The sequence below is a fragment of the Schistocerca piceifrons genome, chromosome 1 (genome assembly GCF_021461385.2).
Source record: "Schistocerca piceifrons isolate TAMUIC-IGC-003096 chromosome 1, iqSchPice1.1, whole genome shotgun sequence".
Lineage (NCBI taxonomy): Eukaryota > Metazoa > Arthropoda > Insecta > Orthoptera > Acrididae > Schistocerca > Schistocerca piceifrons.
In genome coordinates, this window is record NC_060138.1 from 964,381,997 (window position 1) to 964,407,675 (window position 25,679).

Genomic DNA, 25,679 nt, shown 5'->3' on the forward strand with positions numbered 1-25,679 from the left:
CGGTCTGCACGTCCAGCACGAACGCTGGTCCAACTGAGGCGCCAGGTGGAAATGGCATGGCAAGCCGTTCCACAGGACTACATCCAGCATCTCTACGATCGTCTCCATGGGAGAATAGCAGCCTGCATTGCTGCGAAAGGTATTGACCACGAGGAGAACATTCGAGAAATTAGAGCCAATACAGAGACTTACCTACACTCATTCTTGGCATGCGCTATTCATGATTTGAACAGAGCTGGAGAGATCATATAGTGGTGCCGGAAGTACCCTCCACCACACACCATTAGGTGACTTGCGGAGTATGATATAGATGTAGATGTAGCTTGCTATTATTGAAAGCATGCTCTTTTGTAAGCGATGTAGATAGTTCCCACTAGAAACTTAAGTCGGTTGTGCGACCTCGTTCAATATCTATATCAGTTACAACAGTCGAAATAGCGCACCTTGCAGCGAACATCTTGTGGAATATAAATAAATTTTGGGGACTGATGCAGAGACGCTATCTACGAATTTAACAGTTACAGTGGTCAGCAGTGTCTACGCTTCATTGTACTTGCAGGTATTATAATATGCCAGAGGGAACGAATGTCTGCATGGGCCCGATCTAATGCAATCTGTGAAGAAGGTGCAACCGGTGCAGTGGGTGTTAAGAGAGCCACAGAATGGGCTGCTGGCAGCCCAGTGGACGAAACCTGTTTATGGCATACAGAATTATATGTTCAAAGTACATACAATTACGTTGATATAAGATAAGATAAAATTATATGAATCAATACAAGTGCATATAAACACATGAGTCAAAACATTATGACCACCTGCTTAACAGCTTGTTTGTCCGTCTTTGGGAGAAATACATGGCTGATTCTGCGTATCAAGAATTCGACAGTTTGTTGGTGTGTTTCTGGAGGTACGTGGCATTAGATGTCTATGCACAGGTCATGTAATTAGCATAAATTTCGGGCCGCTGATTTGCATACGCGGTGATGTCGCCCGATAGTGACCTAGACGGGTTCCATAGGATTTACATTAGGCGAATTTCGTCGCCGAGACATCAACGTGAGTTCACTATAGTGCTCTAAAACCACTGTAACAGGGCTCTGACTCAGAGATATAGACAGTTATACTGCTGAAAGATGACTTCAGCGTCGGGGAAGACATCAAGCAGGAAGGGAATAAGGGATGCAGGTGGTTCGCACTGTCAGCGTGTCTTCGATTACTACCGCAGGTCCCATGCAAGTGCAGGAGAATGTTTTCCATAGCATAATACTACTCGCACCAGCTTGCGTCCGTGTCACACTGCACGTTTCGAGTTGCCAGCGTATGTAGAGACAATCAGCGACCAACTGTACCAAAAATGTGATTCACTCGAAGAGGCGCACGTTTCCATTGATCGATGGTCGAATCTCGAAGGTCCCGTGCTCACTGTAATCGTAATTGACGATGTCGTTGGAGCAACAAGCAAACACGTAGATGTGGTCTGCTGCGGAGTTCCATGTTCAACAACGGTGTGCTCCGAAACACTGGTGCTTGCACCAACATGTGCTCTTTCGGCAGAGATGCCGCACATCATCGTCTATCCTTCTTTACAGAACAGACAAGCCTCTGAGCCCCAAGTTCTGCGAAGAGTCGTGGACGTCCACTCATTTAGCGCCTAGTGGTAGTTTCACTATCATTCTACCTCTTTCCGTAGATGATCACGACAATAGCACGCGAACATTCTAACAGCTTCGCCGTTTTTGAGATACTCATTCACAGGCTTTGCGTAATAATAAATTGCTCTTTGTCAAAGTCTCTTATCTCTTTGGATTTCCCCACCTGCAGCCTATAACTTCCCTAGGGTAATCCCCCGTTCGTATATGCTCCTTACATACTTTCGTTACCGCGTAACGTTCCCGCAAGGCCACCAGGCGGTATTCAACGTCGCATTGGCCAGTGGTGATAATATAGGGAATCGGCAGTAGACAAAGGAAGCTGAGAGATCCATTTTCATTATAAGAGGGTATCCAAAGACTCCAGCTAGGTAATTGCTGGCTGTGTTGCGGCTACAAAGTCTTTCCGGCTACGCATGAATTTTCCTCTTTGGCAGTCGTGCAAAATGTGTACCAGTGTCTGTTCCGATATTCCGCTTTCACAATGGGCAACATCGGTAATTCCCCAGTTATGTGACGTTGATCGGGTCACGGCGTGGCCAGTTGTCATATGGTTTAGGTAGCTCGTAATTTTCTTAGTTGTTTCGCACCCGGGAGTTGGATGGTGGGATCTGTGTCGCCTAACCACTTATGGCCATGGAAGGATGGCCACTGATTTCTTCATTAATCTCTTAGATTATAGCTTTCTGGGGCTAGCTGGCCAGTGTTGACCTAAACTGGTCCTCTAGATTTTAATCGTCAACGTGGTAAATTGTTCAGTGTTCCATTAATAGGTAAGTCTCTGAAGCTTCTGAGTTTCATCCATTCATGTGATACTGCTTGTTGTCATTAGAAATCTGGAGGGGCAATACTGACCAGTACTGACGGCCATGTTGTTGGTGGGGATTTAAGACTATTTGTCACTATCCTCATGGCGTCATTTAGATGAATATCTATTTTGTTGACAGTTACTTCAACCCCAAACAGGAGAACAATATTCGGCGACAGGATACGTAAGTGCTTGTACAGCAGTTCTTAAGGTGTCTGAATTATATCCACAGTTAGCACTAGCCGGTTTCCTTAAAATGTTGTTTCTCGATTTAGCTTCTGTCTTATTAGCTCTAGGTGTTGATTAGGTGAAATTAGCTTAGTTCTGTTTTATCAGGGTTCGGGCAAAGTCTTCTCTTTTTGTTATACTGGTCGAGCTTTTGTAGATCATTAGTAAGTGTTTGTTCACCTTCTTTACGTGTGTTGCTTTGAGTTGCATTTGCCAGGTCGTGCGCATATCTAAGCTTTACAGAATCAGTAGTGACTATGTCGTTGGTATACAACTTAAATCAAGCGAGCCCAGAACCGAGCCTTCTGGGAGACCGTTGTTTGTGGTATAGGATTTACTTGTGGTTTCTCCAGTGTCAAATTTAAATGAGCGGAGTTTAAGCACGTTTACCACTAGTTCTTTTACATTTGAACTTGAAATTGTTTGATTTAGCTTTTACACTAATCCATAATCCCGTGATTAGCGTGTATACGGTTCTCAGGTGTCGACGTGACTGCTCTCCAACAATTTTTATTTACGCTCTGTGTCAGTCACTGGAGCATATCTGCGCTTAGTATACCTCAGACCGCCTTACGTTACTTGACATTGATTTTGGTTGTTTCTTTCTTGACTGCGTTTACTAAAAGAACGTTCCTCATTGACGTGTTTCAGCCGACCTCAGGACGATCTCACTTTTCACGGTCGTGGCTATTATTTTGATTGTGGCGCTATCTCCTCCTATTGCTTAACGCGCAACGCGCTAGCTTGTGAGGAAGAGAGGTGAGCCATCCCCGTATTGAACGTAGTGACGGATAAAGGACCATTGGTATGATAAATTTGCCAGTCTGAGAGGGGTTTTCATGAGGTTTTCCACGATCGTTTAGGCCAATACTGAGCTGGTCCCTAATAATCTTCGCCTCAAAAAATATGATACACAAATAATTGAAATATTTTAACACAAAGATCAAAATTTACTTGGTCACAGACAGATGGTGCACAAGATTTCCCAACCCTTGGGTTAACTGACGACTATGGCGGCAGAAAAGGCATGCAGGTATGATGATAAAACGAGTTTTCGAAACCTGAAATACAGCGGGCTTCGTATGATGGGATAGAAGCTAGAAAAGAGGGAGTGTGTCTAAGTCAGCACACTCCACACTGAGAAATAGAACGGTTAAACATCGACACAAGTGGTCTGAGGAGCACCTGTGAGGGCTGCCAGGCTATTCCTCAAGTTCCCGAGGTCGAAGACACTCTACGACACTTTGTTACAACGTTTAAGTTTTTCCGTCAGTCTGCCTAAGGACCAGAAAGGCGGATATTTCAATGCCGAATTCCAGGTGCTGTTAAAAAAATTATCCGGAAGGCGCTGCATCCTGCCGGAACTTTTGAAAAATTTATTTCCAACGGGTGCTGTAAAACACCTTTCGTCATGGGAGAATTACTCGCCCTTAAGCCAGCATAGCAGGTCCTGGGTCCTGACCACAGCCTATTTAGAAGAATTGCAGGAAGTCTGACTCTTCATCTGCAGGTTGAGCAGAAGTCCCATTACACAGCTTGCCGGAAACCTGCCCTTGAGTCCACCGCGCGACCACTACGGTCGCAGGTTCGAATCCTGCCTCGGGCATGGATGTGTGTGATGTCTTTAGGTTAGTTAGGTTTAAGTAGTTCCAAGTTCTAGGGGCCTGATGACCACAGCAGTTAACTCCCATAGCGCTCAGAACCATTTGAATCATTGCCCTTGGGTCCACAACAGTAAACACAGTGGTGATGAGAAGAACGTGGCCTTGCGAGTCTGAAATTATCTGCTTGACGTGGATGCCCGTAGAGAACTGTCTTCTGCCTGCTCTGTGGTCAGTTACACTGTCGTCTTGCCATCTTCGTAGTTCTCCAGGCGAGGTTTCCAGCCCCCAACGAGGGGGTAGAAGGGGGGGGGAATAGGGGGTTGGGGGGGGGCGAAGCGTCGTGGGGGTCTTGACTGCATTAAAGGCTTTTATATCTTACGAATATAAGTTTCGAGATATCTTTGCAAATTTTCAGAGAACAAAGTAACATGAAAACTATGGGTTTCGAAAATTTCAAGGAATTCTGCAAATTATATCCTGCGTTTAAGGTAAGATATTTTTTTGTCTGATACCAATTGGATAGCCTTGTATCCTTACTGTCTATGGAGAAAGTTCCACAGAGGTAAAGGCGCCCCATTCACATGCCGTCATTGTCACATCCGATGCCTTACGAGAGGTCACAGTTGGAACTGGCAAACCATAGTCAGTTGAATAAGCCAAGACAGAGAGGTGAAGATCCCATCACTCACCGAGAAAAACTAATAGAAAGACTGACTTCCCGAACGTAGGCGGATGTAACTGGAAAAGCAGCATTCCCCTCACTCGCTCGCGTAGCCATAGCCTGCAAATCTGTGTGTACAGTTATAGCGCTAGGTGAAACATAGTGGCGAATACATACTTCGCTTTTATATCGTCTAAATTTTGATGATGTTAAATTTGTGAGAATTTGTTGCTGTTCAAGTTCTTAAATCAATTAATTATATAACACACGCACTTCTGAAATTTTCGAACGATTACTTTTTGAAATGCTGTATTTCTCTTGACTGCAATTTCTGTAAATTGTGCTAAAGAGATTTACCAACAAGGGAAACTCCTCATCGCACCCCCCTCAGATTTCGTAGCAAGATGGCCCAGTGAATAGCCCGTCAAAAACTGAACACTGGTGAAGCATGAAAACAGGAAGAAAAAACGCGAAATAGAAACAGTGAACGGTCCAAGAACAAGAAGCACACTAAAGAAGAGACTGTGACAGCAATGCCCACGTGGGTAAGTGGTCACGGTGTTAAACTGCCAGGCGGGGAGCCCTGATTTTTTATAACATTACTGTCTGTCCGATCATTGAAATGTTTGTACTCTTTCTGTGCCTGGGCAGTTTTCATACTATACATTGGTTATAGACTATGAGTCATGTGGTAAGAATACACTACCGTTGCAAGTAAATGTTATGAACTGTGAGAGCAGGCGAGATACCACACAGACGTAACACAGAAATGAAAAAAAAAACAGCTGTGAACTATGTTACAACAAAGGAATCCGAGAGTCAAAACTTCCAAAACGGAACGCAGCTTCAAAAACGTTAAAACCATATGTTGTGACAGAGCATAGGGAAACTGTGTGATGTGAAACTTTTGCGTTCATTTGTTGCAGCTTATATGACAAACTATTATGTTTTCATAATTTTCTTGCGAGTGATCACATTCACATTCATACGAACACCTATAACAGGCAAGGAGGCATATCTCACCCACTTGCCAGTCGTACAAATTAGGTGCCCCCATAAGAATTCCTATCATGTGACATACGTACTGTCACTAATGCCGTATACGACATAACAGACGTGTTTCCCGGTGGAGGATTCGGTTAACTTGTAGACATGTCATCAAACATTTGCGGTTCCCATTCAAAAGCCACTTCCTTTCGGCTGTTAATAGAGCAGCTGTGCACAATCAACTGTCATTATATGTCCCTACCTCACACCTCGTTGTTGCAAACGGACGTTACAACACGACACAGACACAAATTTGAATAAAGCGGCCGGGCGGAGTTCCCGAGCGGTTCTAGGTGCTACAGTCTGGAACCGTGCGACCGCAGGTTCGAATCCTGCCTCGGGCATGGCTGTGTGTAATTTCCTTAGGTTAGTTACGTTTAAGTAGTTCTAAGTTGTAGGGGACTGATGCCCTCAGAAGTTAAGTCCCATAGTGCTCAGGGTCATTTGAGCCATTTGAATAAAGCGATCATAAAGAAAAAGAAAATTGGTAGGAATGATGTTCGAACACGACCTTTTAACCTTCCAACACCGTAACTATGTAGCCAAGTCGCCACTTTTGTTTACTGTTCTTCTATATTGCATTTCTTCTCCTGTTTCCTTCTATACTTTCTTCCTGTTTTCATTCTTGATCTGCGTTCAGTTTTTGACGGGCTGTCCACTGGCTCCTCTTACCACTAAATCTGAGGGGGGGGGGGGGGGGGGCGTCCGATGAGAAGTTTCCCTTGAAGTACTGATCTCAAAAAATTATTATTATTATATTAAATCATTTGTAGCTGAATGATCCGCGTGACGGATTATCAGTCCACTGGGCCCGGGTTCGATTCCCGGCTCGGTCGGGGAATTTTCCCCGCCAAGGGGCAGGGTGTTGTGCTGTCCTCATCATCGTCCTATCATCTTCATCCACTGCAGGTCGCCGAAGTGGCGTCAAATTGAAAGACCAGCACCCGGCGAACGGTCTGCCCGACGGGGGGCCCTAGCCATACGATTAAATGGTTCAAATGGCTCTGAGCACTATGAGACTCAACTGCTGAGGTCATAAGTCCCCTAGAACTTAGAACTACTTAAACCTAACTAACCTAAGGACAACACACACATCCATACCCGAGGCAGGATTCGAACCTGCGACCGTAGCGGTCGCGCGGTTCCAGACTGTAGCGCCAGAACCGCTCGGCCACCAGCGGCCGGCTACGATTAAATAAATAAATAAAATCATTTTACATATTTTATTATTTTAATTATTATCATAGGCATCTATGTACAATTAAAAGTTGGGGTGATGCAAATTTGAGAGAGAGAGAGAGGGGGGGGGGGCTGTATAAGACACTGTGATTCCTGCAAGAACCGAACCTTGGACCCGCACCTTGCAGTTAGCGCCACTTGCGGCGGGGCCGCAAAACCTATACTGCTGGCCATTAAAATTGCTACACCAAGAAGAAATGCAGATGATAAACGGGTATTCATAAAACAAATATATTGTACTAGAACTGACATGTGTTTACATTTCCACGCAATTTGGGTGCATAGATCCTGAGAAATTAGTACCCAGAACAACCACCTCTCGCCGTAATAGCGGGCTTGATACGCCTGAGCATTGAGTCAAACAGAGCTTGGATTGCGTGTACAGGTACAGCTGTCCATGCAGCTTCAACACGATACAACTGTTCATCAAGAGTAGTGACTGGCGTATTGTGACGAGCCAGTTGCTCGGCCACCATTGACCAGACGTTTTCAATTGGTGAGAGATCTGGAGAATGCGATGGCCATGGCAGCAGTCGAGCATTTTCTGTATCCAGAAAGGCCCGTACAGGACCTGCAACATGCGGTCAAGCATTATCCTCCTGAAATGTAGGGTTTCGCAGGGATCGAATGAAGGGTAGAGCCACGGGTCGTAACACATCTGAAATGTAACGTCCACTGTTCAAAGTGCCGTCAATGCGAACAAGAGGTGACCGAGACGTGTAACCAATGGCACCCCATACCATCACGCCGGGTGATACGCCAGTACGGCGATGGCGAATACACGCTTCCAATGGGCGTTCACCGCGATGTCGCCAAACACGGATGCGACCATCATGATGCTGTAAACAGAACATGGATTCATGCGAGAAAATGACTTTTTGTCATTCGTGCACCCATGTTCGTCGTTCAGTACACCATCGCAGGCGCTCCTGACTGTGATGCAGCGTCAAGGGCAACCGCAGCCACGGTCTCCGAGTTGATAGTCCATGCTGCGGCAAACGTCGTCGAACTGTTCGTGCAGATGGGTTTTGTCTTGCAAACGACCCCATCTGTTGACTCAGGGATCGAGACGTGGCTGCACGATCCGTTACAGCCATGCGGATAAGATGCCTGTCATCTCGACTGCTTGTGATACGGCGTCCCGTATTACTCTCCTGAGCCCACCGATTCCATATTCTAACAGTCATTGGATCTCGACCAACGCTAGCAGCAATGTCGCGATACGATAAACCGCAATCGCGATAGGCTACAATCCGACCTTTATCAAAGTCGGAAACGTGATGCTACGCATTTCTCCTCCTTACACGAGGCATCACAACAACGTTTCACCAGGAAACGCCGGTCAACTGCTGTTAGTGTAAGAGAAATCGGTTGGAAACTTTCCTCATGTCAGCACGTGTAGGTGTCGCCACAGGCGCCAACCTTGTGTGAATGCTCTGAAAAGCTAATCATTTGCATATCACAACATCTTCTTCCTGTAGGTTAAATTTGGTGTCTGTAGCACGTTAATCTTCGTGGTGTAGCAATTTTAATGGCCAATAGTGTATAATTTCCACGTCTGTGTCATCGATGCGCCTTCGTCCATCGATGGCAAAGATGTAAGAGCTCGCATTTAAAGTGTGCGGCGTAGGAGTGCAGCGGTGTAATGCGCGGTGTGTGGTTTGCAGACGGAGTACCGGGTGTGCGCGGCGTGCCAGGAGCCGATCACGGACAAGTACCTGCTGCAGGTGAGCGGCCGCACGTGGCACGCGCACTGCCTGCGCTGCTGCGTCTGCCAGCTCGCCCTCGACCGCCAGCCCTCCTGCTTCATCAAGGACGACAGCGTCTACTGCAAGGCCGACTACGCCAAGTAAGTTGCCTCACCGTCAGCGTCTACCCTCACCTCTCATATACGACTTTTTTCAGTAGTTAGAAATGACAATACTTTGTTCGTCGTAAGTTTTACTCTAATTTAGACAAACGACCGTTCAGAACGTTTAGTGACTGGTCTTCGGGCGCAATGCACCTATCCCAGACATTGTAAGCCACTGGAAATAGGCCCTACTTATATATTACTTATTTTCTTGTTATCCCATAATGAATGAGACGTTCAGACAGTCGTTTTTCCCTCGCGCGATCCGCGAGTGGAACAGAGAGAGGGGGAGAGGGGAATATGATTTTGGCGCGAATTGTGCCCTCCGCCACACACTGCTTGGTGGCTAGCGGAGTATGTATGTGGATGTAAATGTAGTGCAGCAGTCTAGAGAACTGAGTGTTTTGCCAGGCACCGCGTAGTTCTTGTTTCGAAACTCATTACACAGTCATATTCTTCACCCCGCCATGCGTGCTCACGTGGTACTGTCGTTCGTACGCGCTGCAAAAACGTGGGAAGTTACGTCCTGCTCTGTAGGGAAATATAAGGGGGATAACCATTAAAGAGCGGCGAGGAACATATTGCTCTGACTGTAAACCGAGTATTGCATCACATTATTTCACTGTAGTTACACGTTTTTCTAACAAGGTGAAGCCCGAAGATGCGGCCAACCAATTCGCCTCATATTGGCAGGTCGCTTGTGGACAACCTAAAACGAAAGACCAATATTTTGTGGCTCAGTTACCCCCTCTCCCTTTCCCCTTTTTGAGAAAATCACCCATAAAGTTCATGACGCGCAATCGACTCAAAATGTGCACTATCAACAGAGAATTGAAAACTGGGCATTTGTATTGTCGTCTTGGGTGTCCAGAACTGCATATTATCGCAGAAATCGAGGAAAGGAACCACTAAGATTGCCGCTTATGTACGCACAAACTAAACGCTTTCAACGAAAGCGCCTCTGGGGTAGTGACAAAGGCATCTGGTTGCGGAGAAGAGAACCTGTGTTCAAACTCCAAATGCGTTCTTACGTTTTTTCTTCTTTGTATCTTGTGCATACCGAAATTGTTATGAGGAGGAGGATTAATAAAGCAAGTAAATCAATATGGCATTATAACGAGGTACACAAAAAATTTCTGAAACTACTTACATTAGTAAAGAATTAAAATTTTAAGCCTTTTTGTATGAAAAAATTCCGAATAAAAATTCCGATACAACACAAGTCTGCTGCTTCCCAGCCAGATGCCTTGGTCGCTAGTTCAGTACTTTCGGGGGCAGACGTAACAGTTTCTTTCTTCGATTTGCAGAACATGTGCTTGTGGACATCATATATGATGATGAACACTTTTCAGTTTTCTATCTGTGTGCCAAAACCGGTAGCCAGTAGGCTACATAAATAAACTGCGACTGTAGACACAAACGTTACTTTTTCAGTACTGTATTGGTCGCTGCTCCACCGACAATATGTCTGGAAGATGTAATTGTAAAATAGAACTAATCTCGCCATTCAACTCAGAGCACAGTCTAATGCTGTGACGGAACTGAACACTTTGGAACAAAGATAGGTAGGTCGAACTAACAGATGTCGAAGACATACAGTTCCCGCATAACTCACTAACGCCATTTATTGCTGGCACGAGGCGTTTTAATTCACAGGGCATAGCATATGACACGTATCTGCGAGTAAGGACTCTGCGGTTACGGATACAGCTGATTCGGCCCGTGCCGAGCTCGAAATGTGAGGAAGAAAATAGGAGAATGACGAAATGTATTTGATACCAATTCGCTACCGACACAGTCCGCTAAGAAGAGGAAGTTCAAGAGACACGAAAACTACGTAGTCATCATGAACTGTGTGCGGAAGACAAGACATGCAAGTAAAGAACGTTTCCATAACTCGGAGTCATCTGAAGGTGACGAATTGGCTACACAAAAGCTACAGACTCGTCGTGAGACGAACTGCTTGCGGGCAAGAAATCATTCGATCAGTGAATCGGCTCGAGCCGCAATGTAACGGTGTTTGGAGACTTGTGCCATATTCGTAACTCAGTGACGAACTCATACCATGTACAACAACTTTAGTTAGCATTCGCGACGGCTCTACAGTAGTGGTAAGACTTAAGTGTGCAGGCCACAAACGATCGAGGGAAGTCAATTATGGGTACGCAAAGTCGCGCAGCAATCTTTTGCATAGGGGCGGAGTGCGAAAATAAATATTTGCGAGATGAGAAGACACTGCACTATGCACTATGTCCGTCTACGTCTGCATCTATATGCTTCTGTACGCGCCCTAATTCCTCTTCCTCTTTCTCATTATCCCTATGCGAGGTATACGTTGATGGCAGCATAATGGAAGCTCTCTTTCTCCACGAGATCGAAAGCCCTGTAGACAACAGCGCTCGGGTTGATGCCGTGTTCATTGATTTCAGGAAGCCGTTTGACAGCGTCCCGCGCTGCCTTTTAGTTAAAAAAAAATACGAGCTTATCGAATATCGTACCAGATTTGCGAATAGATTCAAGACTTCCTTGCAGATAGTATTCAGCGCGTTTCTCTTAACGGAAATGGCGGAGGTTCGAGTCCTCCCTCAGGCATGGGTGTGTGTGTTTGTCCTTAGGTTGCTTTACGTTAAGTAGTGTGTAAGCTTAGGGACTGATGCCCTTAGCAGTTAAGTCCCATAAGATTTCACACACATTTGAACATTTTTCTTAATGGAACAAAATAGTCAGATGTGAAGATAATTTCTCGAGTACCCTAAGGAAGCATGGTAGGACCGTTATTGTTTACAATATTTAGCAGAACGCGTCGGATGCTCTTTAAGACTGTCGGCAGATGATGCGGTCGTCTACAAAGAAGTATCAACGCCAGAAGACAGTATCTATTTGCAGAATGACTTGCAGAGGATTGACGTGTGATGCAGGTTCTGGCAGTTGAACCTGAATGTAACTAAATGTAACATATTGCGCATACGTAATAAATGAAACCCCTACTTTACAACAATACTACTGATGACAAATTGCTGGAAACTGAATATACCAAAAATATCTAGGGGTAATTGTTCAGAGTGACCTTAAATGGAATGATCACATATAACAAACAATAGGAAAATCAGATTCCAGACTGAGATTCACAGGAAGAATTTTAAGGAAATGTAACTCATCCTAGAAACAAGTGGCTTAAAAGGCGCTTCTTCGACCGATCCTTGTTAATCATCTATAAGACATCCTTACTAGGTATACTGATAGAGGAGATAGCGCGTCTCGTCACGGCATCGTTTAGTAGGCACGAGACAGTCATCGAGATGATCAAAAACCTCCACTGGCAGACGTTACAAGACAGCCGTGATACATCACGGAGAAGTTTGCTATTGAAAGTTCAGGAGAGCAGTTTTTGGGAATAGCTGGACAGCATATCACTTCCTCGCACACACATTTCGGCTAATGACCCCGACGAGAACATTCGAGAAATTACAGCTAGTGCAGAGGCTTACCGACAATTATTCTTCCCACGCGCCTTTCTCGAGTGGAACAGGCTAGGTAGGGTCGGTTTAGTGGTAACAATAAATGGTTCAAATGGCTCTGAGCACTATGGGACTTAACATCTGTGGTCATCGGTCCCTCCCGCGTCCGGCCATCCTGATTTAGGTTTTCCCTGATTTCCCTAAATCGCTCCAGGCAAATGCTCGGATGGTTCCTTTGAAAGGACACGGCCGACATCCTTCCCCATCCTCCCCTAATCCGATGAGACCGATGACCTCGCTGTTTGGTCTCTTCCCCCAGACAATCCAATCCAATCATCAGTCCCCTAGAACTTAGAACTACAGTAAAGCGTCGATTATCCGAAGTAATTGGGGGACATGGGTGTTCGGAAAACTGGTTTGTTCGGATAATCGAACTGTACATGTTTATTTGCCAAAAAGAAGTACTGTACAGTAAATTTATTCATAAAAACAGGCATTTCTTTTAGTATTACAAAGTAACATCACCTTTTAATAATCTCGTACTTGTCCCTCATAGAAAGGACAACACGTTTACGTTTAAGCATTTTGTATCGTCAAGTTCACTTTTTCACGCAGCAGCACACAAGTGGTCGTAACAGAGAACAGAAGGTGACTGTTTGCACCATGAGAAGCTCTTCTTGGGGGCGTGCAATCCTTCAAACTGCGCGGAGCGGCACGCCTCAACTCTGGTTGTTGCTGTGAACAGCTTTGATACTGCCGCTACTTCTACTGCCAGTGCCAAGCCGACAGAAGTGTGCTGATTGTTGAAACACAGCAACTGGCGGCTTGGCCTCTCAGCAGCGCCTTGTGAAGGCCCCATTAGAAGCAATGTTCCGCCAGCGGTGGGAAATTTGGTTTAGTGAGGGGGATGATGGACGGTAGGGTTGGAGAGTAACAGGTGCGAGCGAGTACACAGTTCGGTTAAGCGGTCGTTCGGTTGACCGACGTTCGGATAATCGATGCTCTACTGTACTTAAACATAACTAACCTAAGGACATCACACACAGCCGGCCGGAGTGGTCGTGCGGTTCTAGGCGCTGTAGTCTGGAGCCGAGCGACCGCTACGGTCGCAGGTTCGAATCCTGCCTCGGGCGTGGATGTGTGTGATGTCCTTAGGTTAGTTAGGTTTCATTAGTTCTAAGTTCTAGGCGACTGATGACCTCAGAAGTTAAGTCGCATAGTGCACAGAGCCATTTGAACCACATCACACACATCCATGCCCGAGGCAGGATTGGAAACTGCGACCGTAGTAGTCGCGCGGTTCCGGACTGAAGCGCCGAGAACCGTTCGGCCACCGCGGCTGGCTAGTAGTAACAGAAGTACCTTCCGCCACACACCATTAGGTGGCTTCCGGAGTATGATGTAGATGTATATAGATGTAAAGAGAGCTACCATTCATTGCACAAAGTGGAAAATTTGTCCAAGTCATTCTGCACTTCCTTTACGATCGTCAAAAGGCGATGCTTCCCTGTAAACAACAGCATCACCAGCGAACAATGTTATTCTGCTGATCCTTTCTGATAATTTCTGTAGTGTTGACAGAAGAGCCAACACCGTGTTACTAGGGGGGGCGAAATGCACACGTTTTAGCTCACGCAGGCTGGCGTGAGGAGGGAAGGACTCTACTGACGTGAGGTCTGGAACATGACAAGGAATTAGAAGTCAGAAAGCGGACGTGATTAGTTTGGTACTTAACTTTAATCCATTAATGATGAACGTCGCTCTTGACGGGACATGATTCACAACATTATCTGTTCAGAATAGTTACTGAATATGGCGCCTTGCTAGGTCGTAGCAAATGACGTAGCTGAAGGCTATGCTAAACTGTCGTCTCGGCAAATGAGAGCGTATGTAGACAGTGAACCATCGCTAGCAAAGTCGGCTGTACAACTAGGCGAGTGCTAGAGAGTCTCTAGACTAGACCTGCCGTGTGGCGGCGCTCGATTTGCAATCACTGATATTGGCGACACGCGGGTCCGACGTATGCTAACGGACCGAGGCCGATTTAAAGGCTACCACCAAGCAAGTGTGGTGTCTGGCGGTGACACCACAATTTCTGCCACCGTCGAATGATTGAATCGAAAGAACTGACAACTCATCAACCGCTTCCGGCGAACCTATACTGTCAGAGTTGGAGGAAAGGGGCGTAATTAAAGCGAAGGAAGCAACATATTCGTAATCCTGCCTCAGCAAGTTACTTAACCGACGTTGCTAGATTCCCCACCCGCCTTAACGCCTCGCTACAATCACTACGCCGCGCCGCTGCGACTACAGAGGCAGGCGCCTGCATTCTCCGCCCCATCCCCAGTGCGGCAGCGCGCAGGCTGCGGGAACGACCCCACGCCGCGGCGCCGCGGCCCAGCCCGTCACGTCTCAATCCGGCTATCCGCCCTCTGGAGGCGCCGCTAACTACCCATTGTCTGCGGGAATTACAGCGCCGCAGCACGGCCACCAACTTGCGACCGCACTGCCACATCACACACGCTCTGCCGGTGAAGCTTGCGATCGTGCGAATGTTCCGTATTAGAAACTGTAAATGCTTTCGGTATTTAAGTATCTTTATGGCTGTATTATCTACTAGAAATGATAAGAAGCACATACTCGTATGGTGCCCCCACATTTAGTCCATTATTATTCGCTTATCACTGATTTTAGAGTGAGTCTTGGCGACCTGGTTCAAATGGTTCAAATGGCTCTGAGCACTATGGGACTTAACATCTATGGTCATCAGTCCCCTAGAACTTAGAACTACTTAAACCTAACTAACCTAAGGACATCACACAACACCCAGCCATCACGAGGCAGAGAAAATCCCTGACCCCGCCGGGAATCGAACCCGGGAACCCGGGCGTGGGAAGCGAGAACGCTACCGCACGACCACGAGATGCGGGCTTGGCGACCTGGCTGACTAAGTGTAGTGTGAGTACGAACAACAAAATAATTTTGCTATCAAAAACATATCACGTCGCTTTGTTTAATAAAGATTAGACATTTTGTTTTGTATGAAACTACTTGTAACCGACAATCACTTCATGACGGTTACGATCTTCTGGTTAGATGTCCTCATGATTGATTTTCTTGATACTTGAATGCGCAGCGGCATATTGTAAGGATGCCGCGATCAGTATCCTTGCCAGCAGCAGGCACTAGCTGGCGATCCCTACCCTCTAGAAGAGGGGTGCCCAACCCGCGATCTGCGGGCCATATGCGGCCCAGAGTAAGTATTAGTGCGGCCCAAGGAGTCAGCATCTTTGATACAATTGGTAAAAAAAATTAAAAATCCATAAAATTCCGTTTATGTGATGTTTTAGAAATTGGATATATTCAATCTGAAACTCGCGCCACATGATGCTACTTTCTCATTAGTCCATAGTCTTTTTTATTTTTTTATTTATTTATTTATTTTTCTGAGCAGTTAGTGTTAATTATATTCTGTGCGGCCCAAAATCACTCGTCTTCTTCCAGTGTGGCCCAGGCAAGCTGAGAGGTTGGACACCCCTCTTCTAGAACTTTCTATAGTTTCCGTCTTTTACCGACGGGTCGATTATGTTGACTAACGATATAGCGAAAGGGCTGTGAGCCAGAAATACACGAAATTGATTTATAAAGTGTTTAGCAAAAAAATGTGTGAAATCTTATGGGACTTAACTGCTAAGCTCATCAGTCCCTAAGCTTACATACTACTTAACCTAAATTATCCTAAGGACAAACATACACACCCATTCCCGAGGGAGGACTCGAACCTCCGCCCGGACCAGCCGCACAGTCCATGACTGCAGCGCCTTGGACCGCTCGGCTAATCCCGCGCGGCAAAGTGTTTAGCAGCGCACTGAATTATTTCCGAAGGTCTTATGAATAATTTTGTTGAAAATACAGCTACACAAAGAACAGTTAGGCTACAGTTCAGCGTTTCTAAGCAATCATGGCTGAAGTACGTCTCTCAAACTATAGCTCGATAGCCTAGCATTAACATCACTGTCAGATCTCTAAAAGTAATGGGAGGGACCTTACAATATTGCACATTCATATATAGCTCTCAGTTACTACCTCACTTAAATTCAGATTACGCTTCTCCTTTTGCAGATGTTTCACGTCACAGTAACTGGAGTGATGACATTCATAATGCACAGGAAATTTATTATGTATCTCCTTCACTGTGGAAACCACAGCCGTAAATTTATTAAAGGAATGCGGCATTTTTCCACTTAGACTGCATTTGTGTAAACTTACTCTTTGGTCCACAACTAGTTTCAGCTTTTTAAGCCGTTATCCAGTGCCTAGCTAGAAAAAGGAGCCATACTTATCGAGATATTCACGTGATGTGCTTCCGTTCGTTTTGGTTTACAAATTTTTATTATTATTGGACGTTTCCTGCCTGATGTGCACCAACTATCTGTCAAACCGTCAAAAACAATGACATTTGTAAATAAGAACGAACGGAAGCACATCACGTGAGATACGTATGGCGCCTTTTGTGGTTAAACATAGGATAATGCCTTAAAAACCTATTTTAGCTGTGCAACGAAGAAATTTAAATAAATATAGCCTAACTCACCGTGAGTGTATTCCCTGGCATACTAAATGGGGAAGCTTATACATGCAATATTGGGCCTAAAGTGATTGTTTGAGGGATAAAGGCACCCTGAAAAGTGCTTCCTTGAAATGTTTCATTCAACATGTTGATTCTTCTGTCGCTTCCTGGGAGAGCAACTTCATAACTGTAAATGAAAAGCACAAAATTGTGGATATTCCGCAGTTTTAATTCATTTGATTAATCGTTTTTCGGTTTTCAAGGCCATCATGAGCCTTTATATTTATTTAACGAATAGGAAAATGCTTCCGAAAAAGCAACAGAAGTTGAAACACAGGCAAACGTTCACAAGACATGTCACACACAACAGTGCATTGTGGATACTATATCTCTTCATGCATTAAACGGTTACCACTGATTCTCACCGTTAATACGGACTTCATTTCTTATTTATTTATTTTTTTATATAGAAAGTGGAGGAATGGTTGTTTGGGAGGCAGGCAGCCCTCATTACTGCTGTACAAGTCACGCTGACTGGTATCCTGGGGGACCTTTTATTTTAAATATAAGGTTACGTGATCACGGTACATGGCCGAAGTGTAAGCCACCCATCAACCACTAGCTCAAAACCTATATTACAGGCTATACAGTATTGGCTTTTCCTACCTACGGGGCAGTCTGCCAAAACTTGGTAATCACTGATCAGACACAGTGTCCTTACACACTTCTAGCCGCAGGTACAGCAAATCTACCGTAAAAGACTACTTTGTAAATGACACCTCATACTTATGTGCCCTATATTTTACTTTATTTTTGTTACTGTGGTTTAACTTTCCCTATAATTTTTGTTTGTACAACCACAGTTAAGAAAAATTAACTTTTTCAATTATATCTTGAATATATGTCACCCAAATTTATTGTATTTTGCTGAATTTATTTTTCGTGTGTGGACTGTTGTCGTAATTTGTTATATAGCTCATTAACTCAGTGTGTCATATATTTTATTTAAGCTAAATAGTTTGTAACTCATTTTGTTGTCGAAATAATTCTTCTCCTTTCCGTCTTATATCTAATATTAATGACGGTCATCTTTGACAGACAACTGATCGAATGTTTGGGGGTACCTAATCTAAAGTCCTCGCTCTCACAAAATTCATTGCGACGCGCATTTATCTTTCTGCCTGATAATGGCCTAACAGTCGAAAACCGATTAGTTAAATAATAAATATTGTAGAATATTACACAAGTCTTGTGTGTTTTTCGTACACAAAAAGACTTTGTGATTTACCAGTGTTATTGTACTTTTGTCAGACATCGTTAAGCTCAATACAACATTTAATGTCTCGAAAAGAGTATCAAATGAAGATCCACAAGAGTAAAGGGTAATGGAATGTGGCCTAATTAAATCAGACGATGCTGATGGAATGAGATTAGGAAACGATACACTAAAAACAGCCAGCCGAAGTGGCCGAGCGGTTCTAGGCGCTTCAGTCTGGATCCGCGCGACCGCTACGGTCGCAGGTTCGAATCCGGCCTCGGGCATGGATGTGTGTGATGTCCTTAGGTTAGTTAGGTTTAAGTAGTTCTAAGTTCTAGGGGACTGATGACTTAAGATGTTAAGTCCCATAGTGCTCAGAGCCATTTGAACCACTAAAAACACTAGATGTGTTATGCTGTTTGGACAGTAAAGTAACTGATGATGACCGAAGAGTAGAGGATATAAAATCCGAACTGTCACTAGCAAGAGAAGCATTTCAGAAAAACAGAAATTTGTTAACATCGAGTATACTCGTATATATAAGTATTCTGAATTCATATGTAAAGGTGTTCGATTGGAGTGTAAATTTGTACCGAAGTGAGAGGTGGATGATAAACGGCTTTGACAAGAAGACAATGCAGAAAGTTTTGAGATGTGGTGATACAGAAGAGTGCTGAAGATCAGAAAGTTAGGTCGGATAAGTATTGAAGAGGTGCTGAGTAGAACTGGATAGAAAAGAAATTTATGACACTGTTAAAAGAAGGATTAATTGATAAGGCGCATTCTTGGGCAACATGGAATCTTCAGTTTGGTTATGGAGGAAATGTGCGTGAGTGGGGGAATTTTTAAAGAGAGGCCAAGGCATCACCATAGTGAAGCACTTTCAAATGTAGATAGCTTGTAATAGTTATGCACAGATGAAAGAGGCTGCACAGGAAAAGTTGTATGAAACCAGCCTTCGGACTGATGGCCACAACAGCAACAACTAAAACTACAACAACAAATACACTGACGGAAAAAAATCGCAAGACCGAAAAATAATAAATGTAGAGTAATGGGATTTTGGGAATAAGTTTGTCTAGGTGACATATTTAAGTGGTTAACTTTGCAAGATCGTAGGTTAATGTAAACGCGAGATAAGCCATTGTAAATGTCAAATGCTGGTACATTAATGAGCGTTGTAACCTCCAGAATGTCAAATGCAATCATGAAAACGTCCATGCATGTGTTGTATGGGTGCTGGGTGTCAGCTTGTGAGATGTGGACTTCCTTGTCTGTTGCACTTGGTCGGTCAGTACAGGGACTGTTGATGCTGTTCCTGGACGACGTTGGAGTTGTCGACCGATGATGTCCCATATGTACTCGATTGGAGGCAGGTCTGCTGATCGAGCACGCTGAGGCAACATATCGACACTCTGCAGAGCACTTTGGGTTACAACAATGGTGTGTGGGCGAGAGTTACTCTGTTGAGAAACACCCGTGGAATGATGTTTATGAATGCCAGCATAACAGTCATATCACCAGACTGACGTACAGACTTGCAGTAACGGTATGTGGGATAACCACGAGAGGGCTCCTGCTGCCATACGAAATCGCACCCCACACCATAACCCCAGGTGTATGTCCAGTGTGTCTAGCACGCAGACAGTTTGGTTGCAAGCACTCAGATGGCCTCCTCCTAACCAACTCACGGCCATCACTGACACCGAGGCAGAATCGACTTTCATCAGAAAACACAACAAACTTCCACCCTTCCCTCCACTGAGCTTTAGCTTGACGCCACTGAAGTCCAAATGGCGGTGGTTTGGAGTTAGTGCAATGCTCGCTACAAAGCGTCTGGCTTGGAGCTGTCCTTGAAGTAACCTGTTTGTAACAGTCCTTTGTGTCACTGTGGTGCCAAATGCTGCTGAAATTGCTGCTGCAGACGCAGTACGATGCACCAGGTCCATACGCCGAACACGATGCTCTTCTCTCTCTGTAGTGCCACGTGGCCGTCTGGAGCCCGATCTCTTGCGACCCTACCTTCTCGTGATGACCGCTATCGGCAATCGTGTACGGTGGTTATATTCCTACCGAGTCTTTTTGCAATACCGCAGGTAGTCTGAGGCGTCTTGTCACGCTCGACGCGGCTTCCCCGGTCGGAGGTTCGAGTCCTCCCTCGGACATGTGTGTGTGTGTGTGTGTGTGTGTGTGTGTGTGTGTGTGTGTGTCGTCCTTAGCGTAAGTTAGCTTAAGTTAGATTAAATAGTGTATAAGCTTAGGAACCGATGGCCTCAGCAGTTTGGTCCCATAAGACCTTACCCCAGTTTTTAAAAAAATTCCGAGGAACATCCAGCTTCTCGCACCCTTATTACACCACCACCGAGCGAGATGACGCAGTGGTAGCACAATGGACTCGCATTCGGGCGGAAGACCGTTCAATCCCGCGTCCGGCCATCCAGATTTAGGTTTTCCGTGATTACCCTAAATCGCTCCAGGCAAATGCTGGGATGGTTCCTTTCAAAGGGCACGGCCGACTTCCTTCCCCATCCTTCCCTAATCCGATGAGACCGATGACCTCGCTGTTTGGTCTCTTCCCCAAAAACAACCCAACCCAACCCTTATTACACCACCTCATATAAACTCAGCGAGCTGTTGATAATGACCTGTTCGTCATCTTAAAGGCATTCTTGACTGACAGCAACACGCCACATCCAGTCTCAAACGCACCGTTACAGCGCGTGTTTAAAGCAAACCTGATTTGCATCCTCGTAGTGGCGCTACTAGCGACGGGTTTATGTGACTGACGTGAAGCGTGAACAGGCATCTTTCAAATGTAGAAAGACGCCTACCAACTTTCGTATACGTCGCACAACTCCTTCTTGGTTTTGCGGCTTTTTTTCGTCAGTGTAAATAGCCCGAGCCCAAACAGGAACAATTTAGGCGAAGTAGGACCGCGTAGTCTGCACATCCAAGCCGCACAGTGTAGCCTCTAAGTGACGTACATACAAACGGTCAGCGGTAGCGGAGCGCGTATAGTCACCGTCGCTGCTGTGGCCTCTTCCGGTGTTGACGGTCGCAATTAAGAAAGGCCCGGCAGCAGGGCAGGGCGTGGCTGTGCCTGCTGCCGGCGCAGTCGGCACATCCATTGTCTGCCACTGGCGCAGCGGCCGGCACACAGTGGGAGTCTATCCGGGCTCCGGTGGCAGGCGAAGCGCAGCCGGCCGGGGGATTTGCTTACGAGGCAGATTCCCATCTGGGCGGCCGCTTAACGCGCCGGACCCCCCTACCTGCGGCGCGCGCCGCTGCCCTTCCTGCCGGCTGATATCGCGGCAGCGCCGGCGAGGGATTTTCGAGAACGGTGCCGGCAGCAGGTGAGAGAAATAAACAAACGCCTCGGCCGGAGCGAGAGAGAGACGGGAGAGGCGGGCGGTAATCCCGCGCACCGGCGAGTGACGCTGCTCGCCACACACACACACACACACACACACACACACACACACACACACACATAGTCTCTCTTTCGGGACGCCGGCGTGACTTGCAAATGCCGGCGGTCCATTTGTCATCCGGCAGCGGCGCTCCGTGTGACACGTGACGGTAATCTCGGGGCCGACAATGTCTGTGCGGCGGCGCGCGGGCCATTGTTCCGGCGAGGAATGCGGCGATGCGGGACAGGGATGCATTCCCGGCGGCCACGGAGAGACGAGTCCGCGATCTCTCCACGGCTGGCTGGGATGCGGCCGGCCGGTGTCAAAACAGTGAGGCCCAGCACGGCACAGGCCGGCGGCTGTTCCCGTGTTGAATAAACAGCCCCGAGGGCGCGATGACGTGCGGGCGGCACGGACGGAGGACGAGCGGTCGCGGCCGCTCTCAGGTGCACAGCGGCAGGAATTCCATTATCAACACCTGTGCATCCCATTTGAAGGACCTGGCACCACAACTCGGAAGGCTCGAACAGTTTACGACACGCTCGAGAAATCCTGGTCCCTGCTCTAGCTTCTGATCGACCCCCAATCTAGCTACTTCTGTTGGTACAATCTTCACGATGTGTCTTCACGTTACTTACATTTTATGCACTTTAATAATAAAGTAACCCCGAAACATCGACTGCCTAATATCCTAGGGTGCAAGTTATTTGTAAAAAGAGCAACTAATAAATAAGTAAAGGTCGAAACTACGATTCAGTCCGACTATAGACGTTTCACTCGTCCCGCGATGCAGCGCGGAGTAGCCGCGCGGTCTAGGTTCAAATGGTTCAAATGGCTCTGAGCACTATGGGACTTAACATCTGTGGTCATCAGTCCCCTAGAACTTAGAACTACTTAAACCTAACTAACCTAAGGACATCACACACATCCAACCCGAGGCAGGATTCGAACCTGCGACCGTAGCAGTCGCGCGGTTCCGGACTGAGCGCCTAGAACCGCTAGACCACCGCGGCCGGCCGCGGTCTAGGGCGGCTTGTCTTAGGGACTGATGACCTTAGCCCATAAGACCTTACCATAAATTTCCAAAATTTCGTCCAGTGATCTAATGACGTGTCTTGACACTGTAATTTATTCTCGCCGACGCAGTTACAGTCACTTTAATATGATTTATTTCCTGCACTAAGTATTTAATTCCAAATTAATTTTCTTCTTCGTTTCGTCTGAATATTACCATCCTGTTTTCATGCTGCAAAAAAAGCGAGTAATATTTTTACCTGTTATTCTAATTCGTAATCCCGGATCCAAATGCTCTTTGCAACCAACCTGGTAAATCAATGCAGTCTCTAGTAACTATATAAATTATTAAAATGGGTACAGAGTCAAGTACTAATTTTTGAAGAACAACATTTTGCTTTTGAGTATTAACTTTACTTAAAATTCACAATAAATGTTCACGTCGATCGTAAATATATGCAGGGCCGTTATAACTTTCGCTACTTAAGAGGGTCCCCATGGAAAACGATTAACCGTAGGACAATGAATCTCTGTGGCGACAATTGCAAGAACATGCGCTAGAGAAATAACGAATAAACTATTTGAAAGAAACTCATATTGATCTCCACATGAGAGCATATCATTTGTCATTTGCGTACCAAGTTTACGTTTCAGGTTACAAACTTTGCTCAATGTGAGGACCATCTGCATCCACGACAGCCTGGAACCGCACCTAGAGGTTGCTGTACTGCTGTCCGAAACATCTCAGGTGGGATGTTGGCTACCTTCCTCGCTACAGTCATCTTCAGCCTCCAATGTGTGTTATTGTCCCGTTGATAAACCCTGTCCAGCAGGTTGCCCCAAAGCTAGACATCACATGACCTCAAACCGTATGATCTTGGTGTCCACGCACTTTGGAACGATCGCCCAATAATTCGGTTTTTCCAAATGTGTTACGGAGTAACAGAGTAGCCTCACGAGCAGTGTGGGATGGAGCTGCAACGTCAATCAAAACAGCTGGGTCCAAAACACCTCTCTCCGGCACATGTTGACGAAGCACCAGACAGTAAAATGTGCCGTTCATGCTGCATTTCCTTTGTCCTTGGTGTCAGAGTTCCTGAAAGTAAAATGGACAGCTTGACGCGTTCCGTCTACATTGTCTACAAAGTTTCATTGCAACCACCCTTTACTTTACCTCATTTTTCTATTGCTTATTATCGACTTTCTTCTGTTCCTTTTTGTATGGTTACTTTAAACCTTCTGTATTCGTAACCCTAGGATTCGCATTACACAGTTCGAGAACGATAAAGATCAAAGATTTTCCAGAAGCTACCTCTACCTGATTATGGGCCCTTATTTGGAACCAAAAAGATAATTAGTAATCGTATTGGTGAGTTGTTGAAACAGTCTTGCGCCACGGCAACGACGCTGATACCCAGGTCTGCATCAAGAGGCACAGGAACAAGGGTCGCGAACTCTCGCCAAGTTAAACAGCGCCTTCATGAGAGATTTTGGTTGCAACGGTTAGTTTCTCAGTCTTTTTCACTCCAAAGGTGCAAGACGGTTCAAGCTTCATAGTTCATCCAGAGCGAAGTACTGCATTAGTCTTGTAATTACAGCAACAGTCGGAAACCCAACGTCCAACAACTCTTACTTACAAAACGTATCTTGAAACGATACGAAGCAAAAATTCAACATCGCGTCGAGGACATTAGAGGCAGGACAGAGAAAGTTGGCCGAGGATGAGAAAGGTGACAGGTGTGTCGGTCTTTCCAAAGGAATCCTGTATTATTCTAAAATTATTGGAACGAATCATAAAAAAAAAAAAGTGATAGCAGAGCAAGAGTCTGGAAGACATTACTGGAGGATGCAAAATCGAATTGAAGCAGTGCTTAACTCGTCGAAAGTGAATTCGGGACGAGCACGCATGAAATTTCCAAACCGTTACCTAAGATCAGTCCAGGTGAAAAGTGGACGAGCGTATATAAAATGACCACATCACAACGTCAGATCACGCCAGATGAATACTGGGTTGATTCCTTCGGCTGCCCTTCCTCCTTCTGAAGGAGAGCACAAGTGTAGAAGATCTACGGACATACAGGAGTTGTCGATATCAGAGTAAAAAAAGCGTTCACTGCAAACACGGAAAGCAAGTGCTAGGATCTCGTCGATGTGAACAGCTTCGAAAAAGTGGAGCCACTAACATTAATAATGTGATAACGAAGCTTGTTGTTATAATCTTGTCTTAAATAAACTATTCATACTTAAAAAATTTAGGTATGTTAATTTTGTTTACCAGTATTGATCAAAACATTTACATTATATCAAAGCCTTTGGTTTGCCAACGGCCGAACCGCAGTGGCAACACCACTTCCTGACAGATCAGCCAAGTTAAGTGCTGTCGGACTTGGCTAGCATTTGGATGGGTGGCCGACTGAGTCTGCCGAGGGCTGCTGGCGTGCGCGTTGCACTCAGCCCTTGTGAGGTTAATTGTGAAACTACTTGACTGAGAATAGCAGCCCCGGTCACGAAAACTAACGATACCGGGGAGAGCGGTGCACTGACCACAAGCTCCTCCACATCCCCACCCAATGACGCCTGTCGGCTGACAGTGACACAGCGGTCGGTCGGTACTGTTGTGCTTTCCGGGTCATGTTCGGACGGATATAGTTTAGAAAGCCTTTGCTTTCAGTCGATATAATAGAGCCACTAAAAAAAATTTCTGCTTAAAATGCCTTGTATTTGCATGTAATCCTTTGTTACTCCCCACAGATCGATATTTTCAAACTATCGACCTCGATGAACATCTTCATACCTACAGTATTTCAATGCCAAGGTTTTTGCACCTCGTTCCAAAATTTAAGTCTTTTCTTGCTTTACAGCGATCAGTTCATTGTCAAAA

General features: G+C 45.7%; 1 protein-coding gene across 1 annotated transcript in view; it reads left to right on the forward strand.

Moving 5' to 3' along the window:
• The window catches only part of LOC124794746 (LIM/homeobox protein Awh), a 351,821-nt gene that overhangs the window by 219,424 nt on the left and 106,718 nt on the right, over positions 1-25,679 (forward strand). The window contains exon 2 of the mRNA XM_047258357.1: positions 8,904-9,085. Coding sequence (XP_047114313.1) covers positions 8,904-9,085 — 182 coding nt within the window. The remainder of the gene's footprint in view (positions 1-8,903; positions 9,086-25,679) is intronic.